At 48.8% G+C, this 20,143-nt stretch overlaps 2 protein-coding genes, 1 long non-coding RNA gene and 3 other non-coding genes across 10 annotated transcripts in view; 5 read left to right on the top strand and 1 right to left on the bottom strand.

Annotated features, from left to right (window-relative positions):
* Positions 1-525: 525 nt before the first annotated feature.
* Positions 526-6,546, top strand: RPS3 (ribosomal protein S3). The gene is made up of 7 exons (XM_086739786.1): positions 526-626; positions 1,478-1,608; positions 1,819-1,912; positions 3,086-3,180; positions 4,068-4,255; positions 5,467-5,663; positions 6,478-6,546. The coding sequence occupies exons 1-6, from the start codon at positions 597-599 to the stop codon at positions 5,658-5,660; spliced, it is 732 nt and encodes a 243-aa protein (XP_086595912.1). The 5' UTR covers positions 526-596; the 3' UTR covers positions 5,661-5,663; positions 6,478-6,546.
* On the top strand, positions 3,569-3,715 carry LOC147602412 (small nucleolar RNA SNORD15). Its single transcript, XR_015257581.1, has one exon. It is a non-coding gene; the product is annotated as a small nucleolar RNA SNORD15 (small nucleolar RNA).
* LOC147602411 (small nucleolar RNA SNORD15) lies at positions 5,021-5,168 on the top strand. The gene has a single exon (XR_015257610.1). It is a non-coding gene; the product is annotated as a small nucleolar RNA SNORD15 (small nucleolar RNA).
* LOC147602410 (small nucleolar RNA SNORD15) lies at positions 5,877-6,013 on the top strand. The gene has a single exon (XR_015257582.1). It is a non-coding gene; the product is annotated as a small nucleolar RNA SNORD15 (small nucleolar RNA).
* A 2,374-nt stretch (positions 6,547-8,920) lies between the features above and the next one.
* SERPINH1 (serpin family H member 1) lies at positions 8,921-15,923 on the bottom strand. 3 transcript variants are annotated; one of them, XM_086739779.1, is made up of 6 exons: positions 15,795-15,886; positions 14,646-14,689; positions 12,485-13,101; positions 12,191-12,289; positions 11,559-11,791; positions 8,921-11,376 (listed from the first exon to the last, which is right to left on the bottom strand). In XM_086739779.1, exons 3-6 carry the CDS (start codon positions 13,065-13,067, stop codon positions 11,074-11,076), a joined length of 1,218 nt encoding a protein of 405 aa, XP_086595905.1. In that variant the 5' UTR covers positions 13,068-13,101; positions 14,646-14,689; positions 15,795-15,886; the 3' UTR covers positions 8,921-11,073. The 3 variants fall into 3 exon arrangements, with proteins under 3 accessions (XP_086595905.1, XP_086595904.1, XP_010117667.1); XM_086739778.1 differs by lacking the exon at positions 14,646-14,689 and having other exon boundaries at positions 15,795-15,923; XM_010119365.2 differs by lacking the exon at positions 14,646-14,689 and having other exon boundaries at positions 12,485-13,098; positions 15,795-15,915.
* LOC147602409 (uncharacterized) overlaps positions 14,192-20,143 on the top strand; it is a 34,781-nt gene continuing 28,829 nt past the window's right edge. For 2 of the 3 annotated variants that reach the window (XR_015257531.1, XR_015257532.1), the window contains exons 1-4: positions 14,192-14,559; positions 14,960-15,191; positions 16,282-17,359; positions 17,803-17,882. This is a non-coding gene — a long non-coding RNA (uncharacterized LOC147602409). Of the gene's footprint in view, positions 14,560-14,959; positions 15,192-16,281; positions 17,360-17,802; positions 17,883-18,181; positions 18,378-20,143 lie in introns of those variants that run through there. The other variant, XR_015257533.1, reaches the window with a different exon arrangement.

Raw genomic sequence — 20,143 nt, 5'->3', positions numbered from 1 at the left:
GGTACGTAATAGCTGTTGTTAAACTTTACATAAAGCAGCAAATTATGGGATCATAGTACAACATCCTCTGGCAGCAAAGACTCCTGATGTTCCCCTGGAAATAACCAAATAGTCTGTGATTTTCACACCTTTTTCCTGATGGGCATTTCCTCCCTCTGTGACTGCCGAAAAGAGAGATTAAAACACCAGAAACAGCCCTTTTGGAGAAGGCCTCTGCCCGCTCCCCGTGGGCCGGGACGGCTGGCCTCAGAGCCTTGAGGGGAAAGGGCCGCTTTTCCACCATAGCGGGTAGCAAATCGGGGTGAATTATCTCGCTGCCGACTCCTGTGCCCCGTTATACCGGTTTTATAACCAGTTTAATGCCGGCCATGGGCGTTCACACCAGCCGGGCAGGGCGGGAAAAACCCACTGGCAGCGGGAGGGTTAAGCCTCCTCAACATGGCGGCGCGACGGCGCGAAGGGAAGACTACATTTCCCATCGGCCCCCACCTGCCGGCCCACGTGATTGCGACGGACCAATGGGAAGCGGCGGAAGGCCGATATAGCCCTCCCTCTAGGGGCTGCTCCCTCCTTTCCGCCGGGCGGCGCGGCTCAAGATGGCGGTGCAGATCTCCAAGAAGCGCAAGGTAAGGGCGGCGGCACGGCTCGCTGCGGCCGCGGGTCGCCTCCATATCGGCGGCTTCGTGCCGGAGGCTGCCCCGGACCTCATCGGGCCGGGGCGGCGGCGAGGGGATGGAAGCGGATGCGGGAGGATGGCGGCGGATGCGGCTGGGCGGCCCGGCCGGGAACATGGCGGCGGGAGGCCGGGGTGAAGGAGCGCACGGGGGGCCCTGCGTGGGCTCTAGGGCGGCAAGGGAGCCGTAACTCCCCCCCGGAGCCATGCCTGGGGCTTGCAGAGGGCTCTGAGCTTGTGTGCACAGGGGAGGCAGGCTGGGGTTGTGCTGAGGGGCGCGGAGCCGTGCTGGGAGCTGGTGAACTTGCTTGATTTTTCTTTTTTTTTTTTTTTTTTTAGTGGCAAGAGTTTGAGTTTAGTGACTGCTTGCTTCTGTGGGTCAGAGGGGCCGGGAGGGCGCAGGGCTGTGCCTGTCTTGGGGAGGGAGGGAGGCTTGGGGCCTGTGCGCTGTCAGAGTGGAAGTGGGAGCCCCAGGAACAGGCCCCTGTGGGGCTTGTAAAGGGATGTGACCCCTCTAATTAATTATTTTATGTCAATTCATGCCGAATCAAAGTACCACCGCAAGACACAACAGCGAGCCGTAATTTCAGCATGAAGTGTGGCTGTAGTGAGGTGTGGATCAGGCAGTGGTTTAAGCTTGTGCCAGAAGTGAATTGTCTCTGGGAACTTCAGGGGAGATGCTTTTTTTTTCTCCCCACTGCTGTTTCCTCTCTGTGGAGGGAGAGATTAATTGCTCCTAAACACATTACATGAAAAATCTTGTGTTCAGGCTGTTCACTTGGTCTTGGTGTGTTTGTTTTTTAGTTTGTCGCTGACGGTATCTTCAAAGCTGAGCTGAATGAGTTTCTGACTCGTGAACTGGCTGAAGATGGATATTCTGGAGTCGAAGTCCGGGTCACTCCAACCAGGACTGAGATTATCATACTTGCCACCAGGTAAGTGAGATGCTGCTGCAGGCTGAAGCTTAAGCTGGGAAATATTATGGGAAGTTACTTGGGAAAAACGTATTGAAGTGATCTTTAGTGATACAGTGGTGTTACAACGCCTGGACTAGGTTAGATGCTCAGTCTGGAAGCTCTTTGGAATGGTGCCTGGAGGCACTTTTCTCAGTCGTACTGTACTTTTTTTTTTTCTTTTTTCCCCAGAACTCAGAATGTCCTGGGTGAGAAGGGACGCCGCATCCGGGAGCTGACGGCTGTCGTGCAGAAGCGGTTTGGATTCCCTGAGGGAAGCGTCGAGGTAAAACTGTCTCAGTTAAACCCATAGTAAGTGGGTTGTGCAGTTATCTTTGTGCGATGTGTGGATGATGTCAGCTAAAACACTGTTTGACTTAAAGATAACTTGGGATGTGTTTTACCTGTTCTCCCAAAACACTTCTGCACTGAAATACAAAATGCTTTACTGTTTGTGGTATTTTGAGTGGTGTGACTTTGGCTGGTTTTCTGTGATTTCCCAATAAGGAGGATGCAGATAAAGCTTTTTAAGCTTACCTGTAAATATATTACAGAGAATGTTGCTGTCCCAATATTGAGGTGAGAAGCTAGTCTAACACCACAGTGCTTGGTGTTTGTACATTACCTTTCCTAAATTGATAACGCTTCTGTTCTTGTAAATAAACTGTTTCGGTGCAGAAATATCTTTGAGATTTTTGTGTATGACCCTGTGATGAAATAGACAATAAACTGACGCACCACTCATTTCCAGCCTATTAAGGCTTGAAATCTGGTGCCCTTACTAGCACTTTCCCCTGAAACAAATGCAGTAGTGGAGGAATGTGTGATCTGGGATGGTGCTTCCATTTATTCCTGCTCAGCCAGTGTTGGTGGATCACGTTATACAGGGAAGATTGCTGATTATCTCCAGCAAATGCTTAACGTACTCAATGGCACCAGCCCTCACAGAGCTGACAGCTGAGTTGTCAGCTCTGGGAATGTCGTGTGCATGATTTTGAATGTCTTCTGAAGCATCAGACTTTGGTCTTCTGGAGATGGTAGGCTTCATACACCTTGCTCTCCCAGCTTTCAAAAGTCAAACCTTTTTTTTAGGTTTGATTTTAAGACTTAAACAGACTTACATAACTTAAGAGTTGTAAAAAATACATCTCAAGTGAAGTTCTTTGGACTGTTTGGATACCTCTGTCTAGTGTTACCTAATGTTTTGGGGCTGTTTGGAAGCAGCAGCTCTTTGAGACTGCACCGTGGATGTTTTAATAGTCTCTTGACTTTCACTAGAGCGTCACTGGTGTGTCTGAGCTCTGCCAGGCACAGGAGGTGGGCACCAGAGGAGTTAAAGGAGTGTAGAATCTGAGGATAAACCTTCTGTATGTAAATGTGGAAGGACTAACTGAGCTGGGTATAGAGGATGGGGCACAGGTACAGCCCTGTTTCTGAGTTTCTTTCTTTTCCTTTCTAGCTCTATGCCGAGAAGGTGGCCACGAGAGGTCTGTGCGCAATCGCTCAGGCAGAGTCCCTGCGGTACAAGCTGCTGGGAGGTTTAGCAGTGCGTCGGTGAGTAGAGCAAGCTGAATGTGATGGCACGCTGAGGAAGTGTGGGATTCAAAGACCATTTCATAACAACTCCTTGCCAACTTGTCTTTAGTTTGAAAATTTAACCTAGTAATGCTGCACTTAGAGGGGCAGTTAATATTATTGATAGTTCTGCTGTGTAGAAGCTTTTTGTTTAGTACACAGTTACTTTTGGTAGCAATTGCTAGATAATGTATTTTAGAAATAGAAGTTGAAGTCTTAGTGTAGATCAGATTGCAGCTTGCCTGACAGGTGTGTGTAAAGCTTGTGTTTATTTCTTTGTGAATAAATGCGTGGAGGAGTGGGATGCAATTTCAAGCCTTTTGGCTGAATTGTAGTTCAGGTGACAGTGGCCTTGCTTCTCAGATCCCTTCGGTGATGATAAGATGACGAGTCAGAAGCGGGCGGCTCTTGTTGTGGTACCTTTGCAGGGTCATGTTCTGTGACGCTGCTTGTGGTTCCTCAGCGGGAGCATCCTGTCATCATTGGATGATTTAGAGGCATTTGTCTGAGAAGGGATGGGGAGCTGTGCTCCTGAAGTGGAATGTGTTGGCCACCTTCAGCTGTGGAGCTGCTTTTGTGTCACAAAGAATGCGTGCCTGTCACTGTTCCCACAACCTTGAGGACCACAGGTCACAAGAGTTTTCTTAGGCTGGGTTTAACAGTGCTAAAATAGTGTGAGGATTTTGGCTGTTTTGCGTAGCATTGACAGAGCTTTAGTTGTATTGGGTGTGTGTTTAGAAAGCTTTTTACAAACGAAAGTGGAAGTGTGATTGTGCTTGAAATTGGTGTAAAAATGCTTCCATGGAGCTCCATGGGTTTGACAGAGTGGATCTAACGCCATGGCTGTTGGTGCTGTCTCCCTGCAGAGCCTGCTATGGTGTCCTCCGCTTCATCATGGAGAGCGGTGCCAAGGGTTGTGAGGTGGTCGTGTCTGGCAAACTCAGAGGTCAGCGTGCCAAGTCCATGAAGTTTGTGGACGGCTTGATGATCCACAGTGGAGACCCAGTGAATTACTACGTCGACACAGCCGTGCGTCACGTCCTTCTCCGGCAGGGTGAGTGGCTGGGATGCAGATCCTTCTGGAGCTCTGTGGGTTCCTTCTCTCAGTGCTTCAGAGCCAGATCTCGACCGATGGCATCCTGTGCCTGCAGGTTGGAGGTTTCCCCTCTGTCACCTGTAGGGTGATAACTCAGGATTTTGATGCATGACTGATCTTGCAGAGTGTTTCAGCTGTGTGTCAGTTGTTCTGACTCAAAATAATTTTTTTTTCTTGGGCTTTTGCAACTAAACTCTTACTGTAGAGTTTGCGCATTACATCTGAGGTAGAACTGTCTTTGCGTTTGTGTTATGTGAACGTGAAACGGAGAGGAGGCCTGCAGCAGACTACAAAATTTTGTGTAGTCATCCACTTTTCTCGTGGTGGGGACTGAATGTTTCTGTTGAGAACGTGGCTTTAAATTTTCCAGATACTCTCACTTGTGTCTTGTGGCCTCTGAGGTTGGTAGCAAAACAACTTAAAAATGCAACATATTGAGTTTAAGAGCTGTTGGCATTTGGATTCTGGCTTTCTTTGCTCCCAAGGAGTAGGCAAACAGGACATAGGTACTGCAAGACCTATGAAAAATAAGTGTCAGACAATTTTCCCCCATTGCTGTGCTCTGTTGAGTCTTCCCAGCTAAACCAGCCAAGCCTGCTTACGCTTGTCCTTCCCCCTGGTAAAACACAAATGACTTCTGCATCTTAATTGGCTTTGGGTTACTTAATTGCAGAACACCTGAGGTAGGGATACTAGCATAGACAAAGCTATTCTCCGCCTTCCCTTCAGTGATGATACGATGACGAGTCAGAAGGGATGTCCTTGTGTCATTGCAGCCTGTTCAGTGCCATGTTCTGTGGTGCTGTGCTGAGGCTGCCTTGGGCAGGATGTCCTACTCATTGGATGATTTAGAGGCATTTGTCTGAGAAGGGGCGCAAAAAAAAAGTGCGATTTCCTAAGAAAGTGAGCTGAGTTATCCCAGGAAGGACAGGATTTAAAACCAGGGTCAGCATGACTTAAGTATATAGCATGTTTTGATCACTATTCCAGGCTGCAGTTAGCAAAGACAGTGAATTGACTAAACATGCTGATGTAAATTCACATAATTAAATTTTTAAGCTGTAGCACACTTGTGTCAATCGGGATGTGTTTTGGTGCAGATAGCGTATTTTGTAACCTTAAATGCGTCCTTGATATTTTGTGTGAAATGAGCATGTCCCTCTTTGCAGGAGTACTGGGAATCAAAGTAAAGATTATGTTGCCTTGGGACCCAAGTGGAAAGATTGGCCCCAAAAAGCCTCTGCCAGACCACGTCAGCATTGTGGAACCCAAAGAAGAGATCTTGCCCACCACCCCCATTTCAGAGCAGAAAGGTGGCAAACCAGAACAGCCAGCCATGCCTCAGCCGGTTCCCACTGCCTGAGGGGTAAGTGCCTGCGAGCGGTGGGAGGTAGCTTTGGTGAGGATCCACGTGGAAAAGATGTTGTGTCGCCAAAAAAGCTGTATGGTAGCTGGGACACTGGGAAAAAAAAGCTGCTGCACCGTACCAGGTGCAGTGATCAGCTGGGTCGGGTTTAGAGCAGTGCCCTGGATGAAGGGGGCATGGTTTAAGGCACGCTGCAAACCAGCTAAGCACACCCTTCAGTGAAGATGAGATGACAAGTCTGAAAGGGAATGTCCTTGTCCAAGGGCTCAGTTCCCTCTTGTGTTCTACAGCATGGATCTGGGGACCTTGGGTCACAAGCTGAGTGACTTAGAGGCATTTATCTGAGAAGGGCTCGGTGCCTGGGATGTTTCCACGTTGTACCCCCTGCTACCAGTGTGTGGTTGACAGCACAGGCTATATATTCCTCTGGGTTGTTCCCAGTGAAAATGTGCAACTTGCTGCTTTCAAATTTTACTCATTTTCTCACAGCAGAGCAGCAGGAGGCACAGGGCCTAAGGCCTTTTCCAGAAGATTTCCTTACCTGCTAGGGAAAGGCAGGCTGTGGTGGACTGAAGCTGGCCTTGTGTGAAGAGGGGAGAGTTCAGGGAGTTTGCAGGGCAACAGTGAAACAGAGGAATCTGAGTAGTGAGATCTGCTCCTGTGGGGAAAAGGGATCACTGGCTAAAATACAGAAAGTGAGAGGTGCTGTTTAGTTTGAAAACTTGGAGCTTGTTTGTTCAGTGTTTTGGATAAGAGAATGCTTACGGGAAATGGTTTGCCACCATCTCACTCAGTATTTTGTTTTTTGTTGTAGGGTTTGTAACATCTGCAACCAGAAGCTTGACTGTCCTGAAAACATCTCTTAATAAAATCACAAAAGACAGTGTTTGTGGAGGTGCTTTTTTTGCAGGATGTATTCCAGGAAAGCCTTGCTCCTTCCTTTGGTATGGAAGGAATTCCATTGCATTTCTTCCAGCTTGTGTTACCCTCTTGGAGTGAACTGACCAGCTCCTGATCTGAAGAGAGTGGGGACAAAATGCTGATCTCTAGGTAGAGCTGAAGTGGCAGTGCAGTCTTTAGAGGGTTGTGAATGACACTCCATGAACTGGAGTAGTACTGGTTACTCTTCACTTACATACCAGCCCCTTTCTGTGAGGTTTCCAGAAGGGGGAGCTTTTTTAGCAATGTCCAAAGCAACTGCAGAAGTTTTTTTACCTTTCTGGCTTCAACTGCATATCGCTATGTTCCACGGAATGCCTTTTTCACCTCCGTACATCCATTTCCCTCGTCACTAAAAAGACATTCGCTGTGTGATTTGGAGGGCTGTACGCTGTGTAGGAACATTATAGCTGCTGCTAGGGTCAGGAAACCTTCTGGAGTTAAGGCATGAGACAAACTTCTTAGTTACACATTAGTTGGAGGAGGGGAAAAGTGTACGCTCTGGATTTCAAACGTTCTGTTGTAAGCTTTGTGATGGGAATATAGTTAAGGGATTGGGGAAAAAACTTATCTTCCTTTGAGGCTTGAGTAATCAGTCCGTTAATTTGTCACTTTTTTGATAACGGACTTTAATGATATGTAGCGTAACGTATGTAGATCCTGAAGCTGATAACAGATGACAAGGCTACGCAGTTATCAAGATACATAGTCTGCAGGCAGGGATATGTTTTCATTTCTGTTGCTGTAGGAATTACTTTTGATGATGTTCTTGTCTGCCGTGGTCAAGCTAAAGCACTGTAGCCGAAGCACTGAGGCTGAGCGTTCTGTTAAGTTTCAGGCAGAGATTAGTTTTGTCAGCTCCTTTCCCAGTGTTTTTCCAAGTCCAGTGCAATAATGGGAAGAGACTTAGGCACATCATAAGAGATCATGTGCTCAAGATCAAGGCTTCGTGTTGTTCAGATTTTGAGAAATTCAGAACCTGTTTGTTGCATTAATAAAAATTGTACAAATCTGCAAAAATTGCTGCTTAGGAATAGCTTTTATGTCCAGATTTCAGTTTTCAGCAGTCTTTTCTGGAGGAGCTAGGCAGGCAGCTTAGGAACTGGAACTCCAAACTGACTGTGTCAGGAACTGGTCTGTCTGCCAGTGTGTGGGAATGTGTGAGCCTCAGCCTTCCCGTTCCCAGCTTCTCTGGCAGACCTGGAAAGCCAGCCTGGCAGGATGTAGTCTTGGAAGCTGGTTAAGTCTGTCAGAGACAGATGAGCCTTTTCAGGGTGTCAGAAAATGAATCTGATTTCAGGTTTCTGTGCACATCTTTCAGTGGAAAGCTTTAAAAAAGTTATTACATGTTAGAGTAAGTAATACCAGCATTAATTTTTTTAAAATATGAATTTTGAAGAAAAAAAATTAGAAAAAGGTGTCAGACCAGTTTTGTCACTCTGCAGGAGAAGGAAATGTCTGAAAGCTGGAAGGCCTGAAGCAACAGAAGTGTGACACCGTGCAAGGCCTTCCATGTTTTGTCTAAATTCTTAAAAGTTGCTATATGCTAAGTGATGATGAGTTGGAAATTCCTCCTGCAGTCCTCCAGTGAGGGCTGGCTTTCCTGGAGATCAGCTCCATGCAGATGTGTGTGCCTGCCAGTCCCAGACACGTGCTTTTTCTTTTTTTTGTCACAGGGAAAAGGGGAGAAATTTATGGCTTTAATTTTGCTTCTGAGTAGCAGAAAGTTGCATGCTTGAATGGACAGCAGGTTAATTTGTTTCCAGCAGTGGAAGGACATGGGCCAGCAGGGTCTGCTGCTGGATTTTCCAAGACGTACCTGTATGCCCACAGCAATGGTGCAGGTTCTTGCAGGTTTTTTTTTGTTTGTTTGTTTTTGTTTTTGTTTTTTTTTTCCTCCACTCCTCTATTTCCCTTGGTTGGATCCTGGCTCTAGCAGCTTTAGGTTGTAGGGTCAGGAAGGCTGGTCCTTGTGGCTAACATCTCAGTTTTATTCCTACACTGACACTATTTTCTTTTTAACTGAGCCATTTGCTGCTCTGTTAAGATGGCAGGGCAGTAGGTCCTCTTACCTGTGAAGCATTAAAGATTTCGGGAGAAAAATGTTAAAGTGAAAAGCCAACCTGCTAATAGTGTTCCTTTCCGATGACAGACATGTAATGGGAATCCATCTGTTGTGTATTGTGTGTAATTTTGGTCCATAATTACCAGATGAAGAACAGGGTATTGGATTTAAGGATGGCAAGGAACCTCTCTGAGCTCTTGGAAGAGGATTTTGCCTCCACCCAAACCCTGCAAGTGACTGTGGCTACCAGAGGTTCATTGAAAAAGTTTTATTGCAAAATTATACAACTGTCATTGTGTGGTACAAGAACAGACAATAAAAGCCATCAGATACCTGCATCCACATGATGCAAATTATTCACAATATCCCACAGTGTGTTCTTGCCTTGCCCACCCCTTTTACCCACCTCCCCCCGCCCCCATCCTCCGTAACGTGCTACAGCGTGTGGGTTTCAGTGCGCCGATTCACTCCGTAGTGTCCAGCATACACACTGCGCTTTAGGCTTCCTGTGCTTTTTTTGGGTACATCCTTGGGGATTGCCTCCTGCCTCCCAAGATGGTGGGGGAAAGTACCTGGGAATATGATCTGGGAAGAGGCTTGAAGCCAAAAATCTCCCATTCTGGCTGGCTTGGATAGGAATTGGGGCAGGTGGGCTTTTCTGCAATTGTGTAAACATGCAGACCTAGAGAAGGCATGGTCAGGTTAAACTCAGGGGCACAAGCTGCTCATTTTTGGCTATAGGAAACACCTACTAAGAGACTTTGTAGTTGTAACGTAATAAATAAGTGGAATTAGTCCTGTCTATGGTCTGAAAAACTGCAGTATTGGGCTTCTACGTAGCAACCTGACCGCAAGCACACTGGCAGGGGACTAAAGAAAAGCAACGCAGTCGCTGTCCTTGCTGGTTCCAAGTAACTGGCACTTAGATTGTGATGCACAGATTTCTCTCATTTCAATAATCTCGTCTTTATGTGCTTTGTGATGTCTCTCAGGGCGTAGCAAGGCTCACCTGACAGATGCTTCAATGCTCATGGGATCACATCAGTTACTTCTTTAAATAATATTAACCTGATGATAGCCCTTAAAGAGAAGAAAATAGGAATTGCCTCCAAGTCTAGGCTGCAGCAGGCTGCAAAACTTGCTAATTATCAGACATAAATATGAATATAACTATAAATACATTTGTTTTTCAGCGTGCCCTTATCCAGGCCAGCCAACAGGGAGCTGAAGTATCAGGGAGGAGAGGAGCTTCAGAAAAAGGGTCATTAGGAAGTCAGGTAACGACAGCCATAAAGCTTTGAATTTAAACAAGAAAGTGGAAGTGAACCTGGTCCACCTCCCTGTGAGAAGCCAGCAGGAGTCCCTTGGCCTGATACAGGAGCTGAAGGCGACACCCTGGTTGTAATTTGGGAGAACTTTCACAGTGGTAACTGTCTCTTTCCCTGCCCGATGTGCTGATGGAGAAGCACCAAGAGGAGTTTTCTCTGTTTGCCTACTATAGGATGTTTAATTCCAGATGTTGGCCCAAGAGCCCCTTTTGTGATCCCCAGAGAGGTGGAACACGGCCCTTTCTGTCATGCAGGAGTGCTAAAGGGACTTCAGGTTTATCTTTCTAGAAGCCCATCTGCTCTTTGGCCTCTCTGCTGACACCCCTAAGCCACTTCTTTGTGAAGTGTTGAGCAAAGCTGCACTCAACTATGCAGCAAGTGTTCTAGCTAAGGAGCCAGACGCAGCTGAAGCACCTAACAGTCATCCAGAGCAGGGTGTACCTCCATACAATCTCCATTTTTATGTGCTGCTGTGGTCCTGCTCTGCTCCCAGGGCCACAGAGGAGGCTGCACTGCAGAATCGGCCATTTCTGCTCTGTGACATACCACTGAGGAAAAGAGAAGCGAGGAACAACTGCAAAGGGACCGGAGGAGCTATGGTGTGGTGCTGCATAGCGTCAAAGTGGGAGAAAAGCAGCGGAGCTAAACGTGCAGAAGCATCTGAGATGGAAGGGTGGAGGGCTTGATGGTAGCAGCAAGGTACTTAGCAGGAGGCTTAACTAGCGCGGGGAGGAGCTAGGTGTCAGCCTGAACGTCTCGGCCAAGGATGCTGGTAGCTGAGACAGTGCATGCCAGTTCCCTTCCACTCCGGCTGACCCTCTTGTGCCAGGCTCCCCGTTCCTCTCTGGAGGTGGGTTTGTGCAATAAGTATTTCGGGGTGAGGTAAAGTGTATGCTGGTTTCTCATCACAATGCACCCTGGTCTGAATAGCACCCATAGTTCGAGAAGGATACAAAATAGTGTTTCCCCTTTTTTGAAATCCCCCACTAAAAACAACACGCAAACCAAAGCTCTGGGGAAAAAAAAAAAAAAAACAAAAAAAAAAAACCACCAAAAAAAACCCCCCAACAAACCCTAACTACAACTCATCACGCATCTTGTCCCCTTTGGGCCTCACGAGCCTGCCGATGAAGAGAATGGAGTTGGTTTTATTGTCCTTGATCATGAAGATGAAGGGGTGGTCAGCATAGAAGAGCTTGGGGTTCCTCATCTCCTCTCGGCCGTAGATGTCAGCGTCGTAGGGGTTCCCGTCTGTGTCCCATTCGAGAGCAGCGGCGTGGAAGACATTGGACAGGTAAAGGTCTTTCTTGCCAGAGATCTTTGACAGGTCAGCCTTGGTTTTGTCAATGGCTTCTGTCAGGCCCAGATCAGCCAAGTGTTTCTAGGAGGAGAAAAGAGGTCAGCAACCCTCACAGAGATGACACAGTGCAATCCTTTCCAGCCGTGGTTAGACTAGCTGCTGGAGAAAGGATGACAGGCACAGATAACCCATCATCCCACTATCTTCTCTCCCACCCCAAAGAACTGTAAGGCCCGACTGTTTTCTTTAAGGGCTTCCTTTACCTGAAGGTCATGGCTGACTTCCAGGACGACTTTAGGCAGTGAGATGGCCACGGATCTCTTCTTCATCTTGCCAGCCCAGGTCTTCAGCTGCTCCCTGTTCAGCAGTTTCTCAACCCTCTCCAGAGGCTCCACGTGGTTTGGCATGATAAAGATCATGCTGGAGAGCTTGTGAGCGAGTGGCATCTCTACCACCTGGAGCTTCTCTGTCTCATCATCATAGTAATTGTAGAGACCTTCAAATCACAAGAAGGAGATGGTGAGATGCGGGGCAGAGACAAAGCTACCCACAATGTTGTTGTGAATTCACCCTGGACTTTCCCTGACCAGCAAGGCAAGAGAGTCTGAACGCTGTTTTGGGAACTGGCCCAGCATTATTGGAGTTGGCAACAACTCAAAACTGCGTGTCTCGTTTGCGTGATGAGCTAGGATTTATTCCTAGCAGCCAAGCACCCAGTAGTAAATACGGATTCACTGAATCAGCAGAACAAGCACACTCTGCTTTGTTCTCTCTCTCTCTCATTGACCATGAGGCAAAACAATCTTGGAAGCAGCTGGTGGAAAACTGGATAACGGAGCAGCAGTGAGTAAAACTCCAGTTGGTCTTGACATGGGGCAGGAGGTTTGCAACTTACCTGTGCGATGCATCATGGGAACTCCCACAGTGTAGGAACGGGTCACCATGAAACCACGGTTGTCCACCATCTTATGATGGAACTTCTCATCCCAGTGAGCTACAGGAAAGAGAAATTCAGCTTGTAAGAAAAGGGAATGGGTGCTAATTTCATGCACAGCTCCTAACTACTTGTTCTGAAAAAGAGCATGCCTCCAGTGGACCTAGGATTTGTTCACCTCCCCATTTGGGCTGCTGTGATTGGCTCAGGCTAGGTTTTGGGTCATTTATGTCAAGAATTGAAGGCAGAACTTACGCTTGAAGAACATGGCATTGACTATGAGGGCCCCATCAGTTTTCTCAACATCTTTCGTGACCTCTGGGAGTTTCCCATCCGTGGTCTGGGCTGCCCATTCATTAATGGATTTCAAGGCGCTCCTCTTGTCTCGGAAGTTGATCTTGGAGTGCTCATAGTTGTAGTGTTTCTTGCTGTTCTTCACAAAGTCATCAGCAAAGTTGATGGAGGCAGGGCCGTACAAGCGGTTGCCGATCTTCCAGGTGACGTTGCGGGCCGTGCTGTTGCTGACCTCGTTCAAGAGCTCGGACAACCCGCTGTGCACGTAGTCATCGTTCAGTTTGTCTGCGCTGAGCACTGCCTTGGCTTGGGAGGCGGTTGTGGCCTTGCCCCCGAGAGACACGAGGCCGAGGGAAGAGGCCACGACCACGGGGGACAGCAGGATGTTCTCCATGTTCTTGTCTTTCGCCATGGCGTGGTAGAGGTTGAAGGCCAGCGTCGTGCTGCGGTCAGCCAGCGTTGTTGCCTTGTCGCTCAGCTTCCTGTCCTCCGAGGGCACGGTTGCCGCGAGGCCACAGAGAGCAAGCGCCAGAATAATCCACATGGTTTCAGCAGCACCAGATGCCTCTGAGGACCTGCTGGGTAAGAAGACCTCACCGTCAGCGTGATTTAAGCCCCTTTCTGGAGCGTTCAGAGACCCCAGGGGCTCTTCCAGTGAAACCCACTCCAGCGACAGGCAGAGCATCTGCATCAGTGCTTCACTTGGGGTGCAGTGATCCCAAGTCCACACTGGGCTTTCCCTTGAGCAACGATTAATTGTCAAGAGTCCAGGCTGCACACTGGCATGCAGAGCCTGTGCATTTTAGAATCATAGAATGGTTAGGGTTGGAAGGGACCTTCAAAGGTCATCTAGTCCAACCCCCCTGCAAGGAGCAGGGACATCTCCAACCACATCAGGTTGCTCAGAGCCCCGGCCAACCTGGCCTGGAATGTTTCCAGGGATGGGGCTTCCACCATCTTTCTGGGCACTGGGCATTTTTGAATGAAAGCTTCTTTTTTAAAAGCAATTTTACTGTATGTTCACGTACAGTAAATGATTTAAGGAGGGGTCAGGGAATTGGAACAAGAGGTATTTCTGTCCCCAGAGCAGCAGGTCAAACCTCTGCCCTGGTCAGGAAAAGCTGAAAGCAGGACGCTTCTGCTGCCCGAGGGCCGCGCAGCACAGTGCTGCGCGTCGATCCAGGGGCTATCGCAGTCAGTGTAGGGCAGTGATTGTCCTCTCTGGGGACCCCAGCTCGGTACCCAATGCTCAGCTTTCTAGACACTAGATGGAGCGCATGAGCTTCCACCAAGCTAAGTCAGAGGGGCCCCCTGAGAGATCCAATGCCGTCTGGTCAGCTCTGACTTAGTTTTTGCCTGTACAGCCCTACCAGGGAGGTACTGGGACAGAGGAAGGTGGTGGACCCCTCCTTTCCCCTAGCAGAGCCCCTTCCCAGCACGTTCATGCATTAGGTAGATGCATCTCATCACAACGTAGGTGCACCCATCCCCAGTGAGGACTCTGAGCTCCTAGCTTCGATAAATCTACAGACCGACCGGTCCTAAACACCATGCCCGAAAGCTTTTCGGAGCTCACCCCTCCTGCCTCTGAGCCTACACCCTGTCCCCAGACCTTCCCTCCCTCCTGACTTCACGCTGCTCACAGCGAACCTTCCCGACGGCAGATCCCCAAGGGCTTAAATTCCACCTTCGCGCCCAAAGCGAGCGCTTTTCCTGGCCAGGAAGGCAGGAAAGGGCCGGAGCGGGGCAGCTTGAGGGTTAAAGCGAAGAGCACAGGAAGCGAAGGGCCCGCTGGGATTACATATGGAAGGAAACACGCACACAGCCCGAAGCACAGGGAATGCAGAGTGTGCGCAGTTGCGCTGGGGACGCTTTGCCAGAGTGGGAATTACGTAGCCTGAGAGAGAGAGAATGGCAGTTTGTATCCTAAAATCCTTTTGGGAGCAAGGCTTCCATTGAAAGGAAGAGCCATCCCTGGTACCTAGGAGCGAAGACTTGCGCAACGAGCTCCAAACTGCCCTTCACGCACTTTTAAGGTGCGGACAGCATCGAGTGCAGCACACATTTAAAATCTGAGGGTTTTTCTTTTTTTTTTTTCCTTCCCTTTTATTTCTAAAGATACCTTGGAACTCTTTCATAGTGAAGTCAACGTTTGCCTTTTTCATTCTGAAAGAAAACAGATACAAGGAGTAGTTCTCTTGCGAGCTGCTTACATCCTCAGCTTAAAAAAGGTTAATTACTTCAGAAACTGGTGAGAAATTTGGCCAGGCACGCTGGGCTGCGATGAGTGACACAGCCTGCGGCGGCGAGACGGAGAAAATTTGCCCATCCTTGGATTATGGCTGAAATTATTGGGGAATTTATAACCCAGGGTGAAAATAGAGGGGATGTGGGGGAACGCGCAGCCGCTAAACATCCTCTCCTGTGTTCGTACAGCCCAGCCCCCTGCAAGAGGACGCCCCGTGCCAACGTGGCATCCCACAGATCTCGGGGCTGTCGGGGACCCGCTCTCCTGGCAGGATTTGGAGGTGCCGTCGCCCGTGACAGCCAGCCAGAGGCACGCACCCCTTCGAGGACTGCATTTCTGCCATCGCCGAGACCACGCCGCGGGACGGAGGCATGCGAGCAAAAGGCCATTTCCATGTCAGCAGAGGGACGTGAGGCTTTGGTAAGGCAGGCAGGAGGAGCGGGTTAGTCGGTCTTGTCGCAGGGAGGCTGTAGTGAGAGCTCTTCCTCCTGCGCTGGGCTGGTGCCCAAGGTCCCGGAGGCTCCCAGGCTGAGCAGGAGCAGGGACTGGAGACTTTCTCCAACCAGGGCTGCTCCGGGACCACTTTGGTGCTTCCCTTCTCCCCCTCTTCTCTTTCTTCACCATCCCCACCCTCCCCAAAAGTTTCTCTTGGGTGCAAAAACCAAAGTGCAGCTTTGCTGCAACCATCTCTAGCAAACTGGAGGTAGTGGGTGGGGGGATCTTGCAAGGTCTTTTCTCCAAAACCAGAGCCAGTTTGTGGGACAATCTGTACCCTACCCATATCCCTAATCCCAACCCACCCCTCTTCACTCCCTTTCCCCCCGTGCACCCCCTTTTTACTATGCACCCCTTTCCCCCCCCGCCATGCAATACCACCCCCCGACTTCCCTGCCCTCTGGGGCCAGCCAGGAGCATGCAGGTCCCCAAAATAACACCCGGCCTTCTGCAATCTCAGCTTGGCACCATCCCTGCCTGGCAGGGGTCCTGCGAGCCCGCGCCCCCCTAACCCCCCCCAACCCTTACCTGCAGCGGTGCGGGGCTGGGACCCTGCTTTGCTCCGCTCCCCTGTGCACCTCCCGGTCCCGCGGAGGGGGTATATAAGGGGCCGGGGAGAAACTTCTGGAAAGTTGGGAAAAACCTCTTAAAAAACGCCCTGGGACGTGGAGGGAGGGGGGGGGGGAGAGGAAGGGGAGGATCCGAAAAAAAAAAAAAAAACACCACCCAACTCTGCCGGCCTCCCACCAATGGCAGGGAGCGCTCGGCTGTAAGGGGGGGTCCGGCGGGGCTGGGGGGATGCGTGGTCCCTCCTTCTGCTGCCACGGCCCTTGCTGCCTCTGGCTCCCAAAGCCGGGCCTTACAGCAAGCCTCTCCTAAGCCCAAACGCTGCTTTTGCATTTTTACGAGGCTCTGGTTCATCCTATTTCCTCGCACCTCTTGAGGCTGGGTGGTTGTTGGTGCATGAGGAGGGTGATGCATTTATTTTTTTTCTGAGGTGTCATCCTCCATGAAGTCAGGGGTGTTGCAAGGGGCTTCGGCCGCCACCGGAGCAGTCACAGACAGCGAATATTTAACACCTGCACCTGGTTCAAACCACATCTTGCCATCTGAAGTGTCCCCCGTTCGGCGATGCTCAAGAAGACCTGCGTTTGCTCTGCCAAGTTACAGGCAGCTGGAGATCTTCCTCGTGTTGCCGTATCCCACAGACACTGGTTTTCCATCCATCTCCCCACCCGCGCTAACACCCACCTCTCTCTTTTTCCCCAGCAGCTGGGCTGATGGAGCGATGAACCATCACCCATCCAAATTTCCCCCTGCATCATAGGCGTGAGATGAGCAGAGTCTGTTCTTCGTTGTAGCACAACACACTGGCAAAATCCTCATGTCTGGCAAACTTATCTGTGTTTTTTGGCATTATGGCAGCAAATATTTGCAGCCCTGAAGTAACGCTGAAGGAGTTAAATCCTCAGGCTGCCTAGAGCCAGACTGCCTGGCTGAGAGCGCTTGCAGCAAAGTATGTGCCGTAGAGAAGTTTCTGCACTGAGTCACCAGTATTGAACGCTGCTGGGTTTTAACCCTGTCACATTTTAAGCAGGCATGGGATTTTTTTTTTTAATGGCAAACTGAGATACAGTGATATTCTAAGCACCTCTCAGTGATTAAGCACCGTTCTCATCGATAGTTACCACATTAGCAGAAGGATGCTGCATCATTGTGTTGTTTAACTGATGTCTCTGTCTTCTCTTGCTTCTAATCACCACGTAATTTCTTTTTTCATCCCTATTAATGCTGGTTTTGGGTCTGCAAGTTTCTTCACTTCCCTCACAAGACAGGGGCCTCAGCAGGTTGCTACCTCTTGTTGCTATAGCAGGAAACAGCGTCTGATTTAGTCTTCTCGCTTTGAAAATTCTGCTCTCAGACCTGGGTTGTTGTCTTGCAAGCACTTTGCATGGGGATCATCTCCTCCTTCCACTGTTCATTTCCCTGCACAACATCAGCCCATCGATTCTAGAACTGACATCAAAGTGACATCAAAACATGACATAAAAAGTGACATTTTTCTTCTATCAAGACCGTTCAGATGATGCCATGTGAGTAGATGCTCCCCACCTCAGATGAGAGGAGGCCTTTGAGCCCTCCCTGTACAAAATTTTCCACCAGCCGCAATAAAACAGCTCCCCAGAACTCTAACAGCAAATCAAAACGTGTGTTTCTGTGATGATTTCGCTCACGGCGCGGTTTGCAGCAGTGAGACCTCGATAACAGCGGTAGCAGATAACGGGAGGTTTGGTCTGCTCGCTGGGTGTTTACTTCTGGCTGTGAGAAAGATTCTCCCGTTTATCCGTTCCCAGTAGCCTTCGTTATGCCTGAATTGATCCATGTGGTGGCATTTGCGCAAAACCTGTTAAGGGGGAAAAGTGCCAAGGGGTCTCGCTCACTGGGCGACCTATTGGGTGCCAGGCATGAAGTCATTTCAGATGCTTGAAGGCTCCTAGCTTTGTGTGATTTTATTTTATTTTTTTTTCTTTTTCAGTGGCATGTGTGGAGAAACAAATACCTGAACAAAACATGTTTCTGGCTGGCATCTTCCCTGGGCATTTTGCGTTCAAGCAGGTACCTTATGCCGCAGTGTTTAATGATAACCTGCCTAAACGGTCCTGATGGCCTCACAGCAGTGATGTTCGGAAATCAGCTTCCTTCTGGGAGGGATTCAGTGGGAAAGAGAGGTTTGAACTACCTTAAGATCATATTTTTGTCTGCACTAGTGGATATTTGGAGCGGTTTTCTTGACTTTTTGTCTGCGTAAATGATCAGAATGTGGTCCCAGGGTTTTTATAGCACAATTTTTGCTTTATTACTATGCTGCCATAGCAAAAAAATGAATTTGCTGATAGCAAGCAATCAATACACAGGTGAATAGTGACTGCTCTGTACCAGCAGCATGTACCAGCTGAGAAATGAGAAAAGCTGCTTTAAACTTCCAGTGTCAACCTGTCTTCTCTGCCAAGCTCTGAATTGCTCCACCTTCAAGCGCTTCTATGTAATTACTTCCCATGTAAGATTTTTTTCCTTCCTAGTGAAATTTAAAATAAACTCTAAAACGTTTAATCTTGATCTCTTTCAATGCCTCCCAGCATCAAACTCCTTTGACACAAGCACAGGGCTCTGTGCTTCAGTCTTTTTAAATGGCTCTGCCTCAATAACAGGAATTTGGAGTTGAATAAAAATAGTTCTTTGTGTTTGAGGACGGGCAGCCCAGCATAAAGATATTTCAATTTTTGACCGATTTTTCAATATATATTCCCCTCTATTCCTGCTATCGCTAACTGTCCCACGCTACTAATTCTTCCCCCCCGACAACACAATCCTGAGTGCATTGCTTTAAGACAACCACAATAAATAGAATCATAGTATCATGGGATGTGAGTATGCAGAAAATCAGTCAATTCTACCAAAATTTCAGCAAACAGCTTAATCTTAACCATGAACATATTTTTATCCAGGGTAAAAGTGCTGGGAATCAGCCTGATCTGCTTTGCAGGGGAGATCTCTCTTGCCGTCGAGTGATTTCCAAGTGCAGTCGGACTTGGCAGGCGCTCCGGCCAGCGTTCCCTGCCCCCACAGTGCCACGTAGGAGATCCTACAGCAGTGGGATGGGGGAAGAGGACCGGGAAGGGGGAGCGATACTGGGAGTTGCCTTCTTCCGTCTTCTCTGCTCCTTTAATGAGAGGGCCCAGCTGCCAAAAGACACATCCACTTATCCAGCACAACTCTTCCCCTCCAGCCGCCCAGCTCGAAAACGCAGTTGTGCGTAGGGCAAAACTTACATTTCTTTTGTCGCGAGCTATTTCAAGTGTGGTTTTGCTCCCTGGGGAGCCTTTGGGTTTAGAGGGCTGCAGATCTACAGAGCTGTAACATACTTGAAATAAAAAAAGTCCAAACAGTTTGTGATGTGGGGCTGATCCTACACAGCCCGACAAAGCAGCTGGGAGATTTAATGCAGTGTCTGAGCTAGCTGTGGGGGAGCTGCTGGGGTGGAGGACGGTGAAATTCAACTGGTACTGGGAATCTTACACCCAGCCCTGTGGTAAACAACCCGTGCCCAGATGTAAAACATCTGGACTGATGCTGTCGTGGTCATTTGGCTTGCCTTATTTAAAGCAGTATTACTAATTCACTTGTTTTTATATTAAAGGAGCGCTTTATTTCTACAAAAGCAAAAACTGCAGTCTAACGGGCTCTTTGGACAGAACTTTTAAAATCTAAACTCCAGCAGCTTTGGCACAGTGCGCCTTTCTGTAGGCTACAGTGACCCGGGAGTCTGACCCGTGTTTTCCTGTATCAGTGACAGTCTGTCATCTTCTAAGCTGCTATGAAGCAGTGCTGGTACAGGATTTCTGCTTTCCAGGATCTGTAGCAAGGCTAGCAACGAAGGCAATTTGTAGAGCGGGGATACTCGGTCCCTTCTTGTACCTCTCAGCTTTGATGCGGTATTAAAGCTGTCCAGCAGATCCCACCGTTAAGAGCGTGGAGCTGGGTCAAAGCTAGCAGGAGATCATTTTAAAACAGATCCCAGGCAGTCCTTCTTCACACAGTTGCATCCACAGGAGGCAGATGGGATCTAACCTAAAAGGATTAGACAAATTAGACTAATTAGTTCCAGCAGTAGATACTAATGGGGATGTACAATGAACATCCCTAGTCCAGCAGGTCTGGGTGCTGGGGTGACACAGGTGCAGCGGACCACAGGCAAGCTGGAGCCAGTTGCCCTAAAAGTGCTTGCCTCTCCCATGGTAGCTGATGGAGCAGAGCTAGATGGACAACACTGGCCTGGTAGGACATTTTGTGTGTCCTTATGAGTCTTGCTTCCTCTT

This window comes from Chlamydotis macqueenii, chromosome 1, assembly GCF_036417535.1.
Source record: "Chlamydotis macqueenii isolate bChlMac1 chromosome 1, bChlMac1.mat, whole genome shotgun sequence".
Classification (NCBI taxonomy): domain Eukaryota; kingdom Metazoa; phylum Chordata; class Aves; order Otidiformes; family Otididae; genus Chlamydotis; species Chlamydotis macqueenii.
Note: the sequence above shows the minus strand (reverse complement) of the source record. Positions and strands in the feature narration are given on the sequence as shown.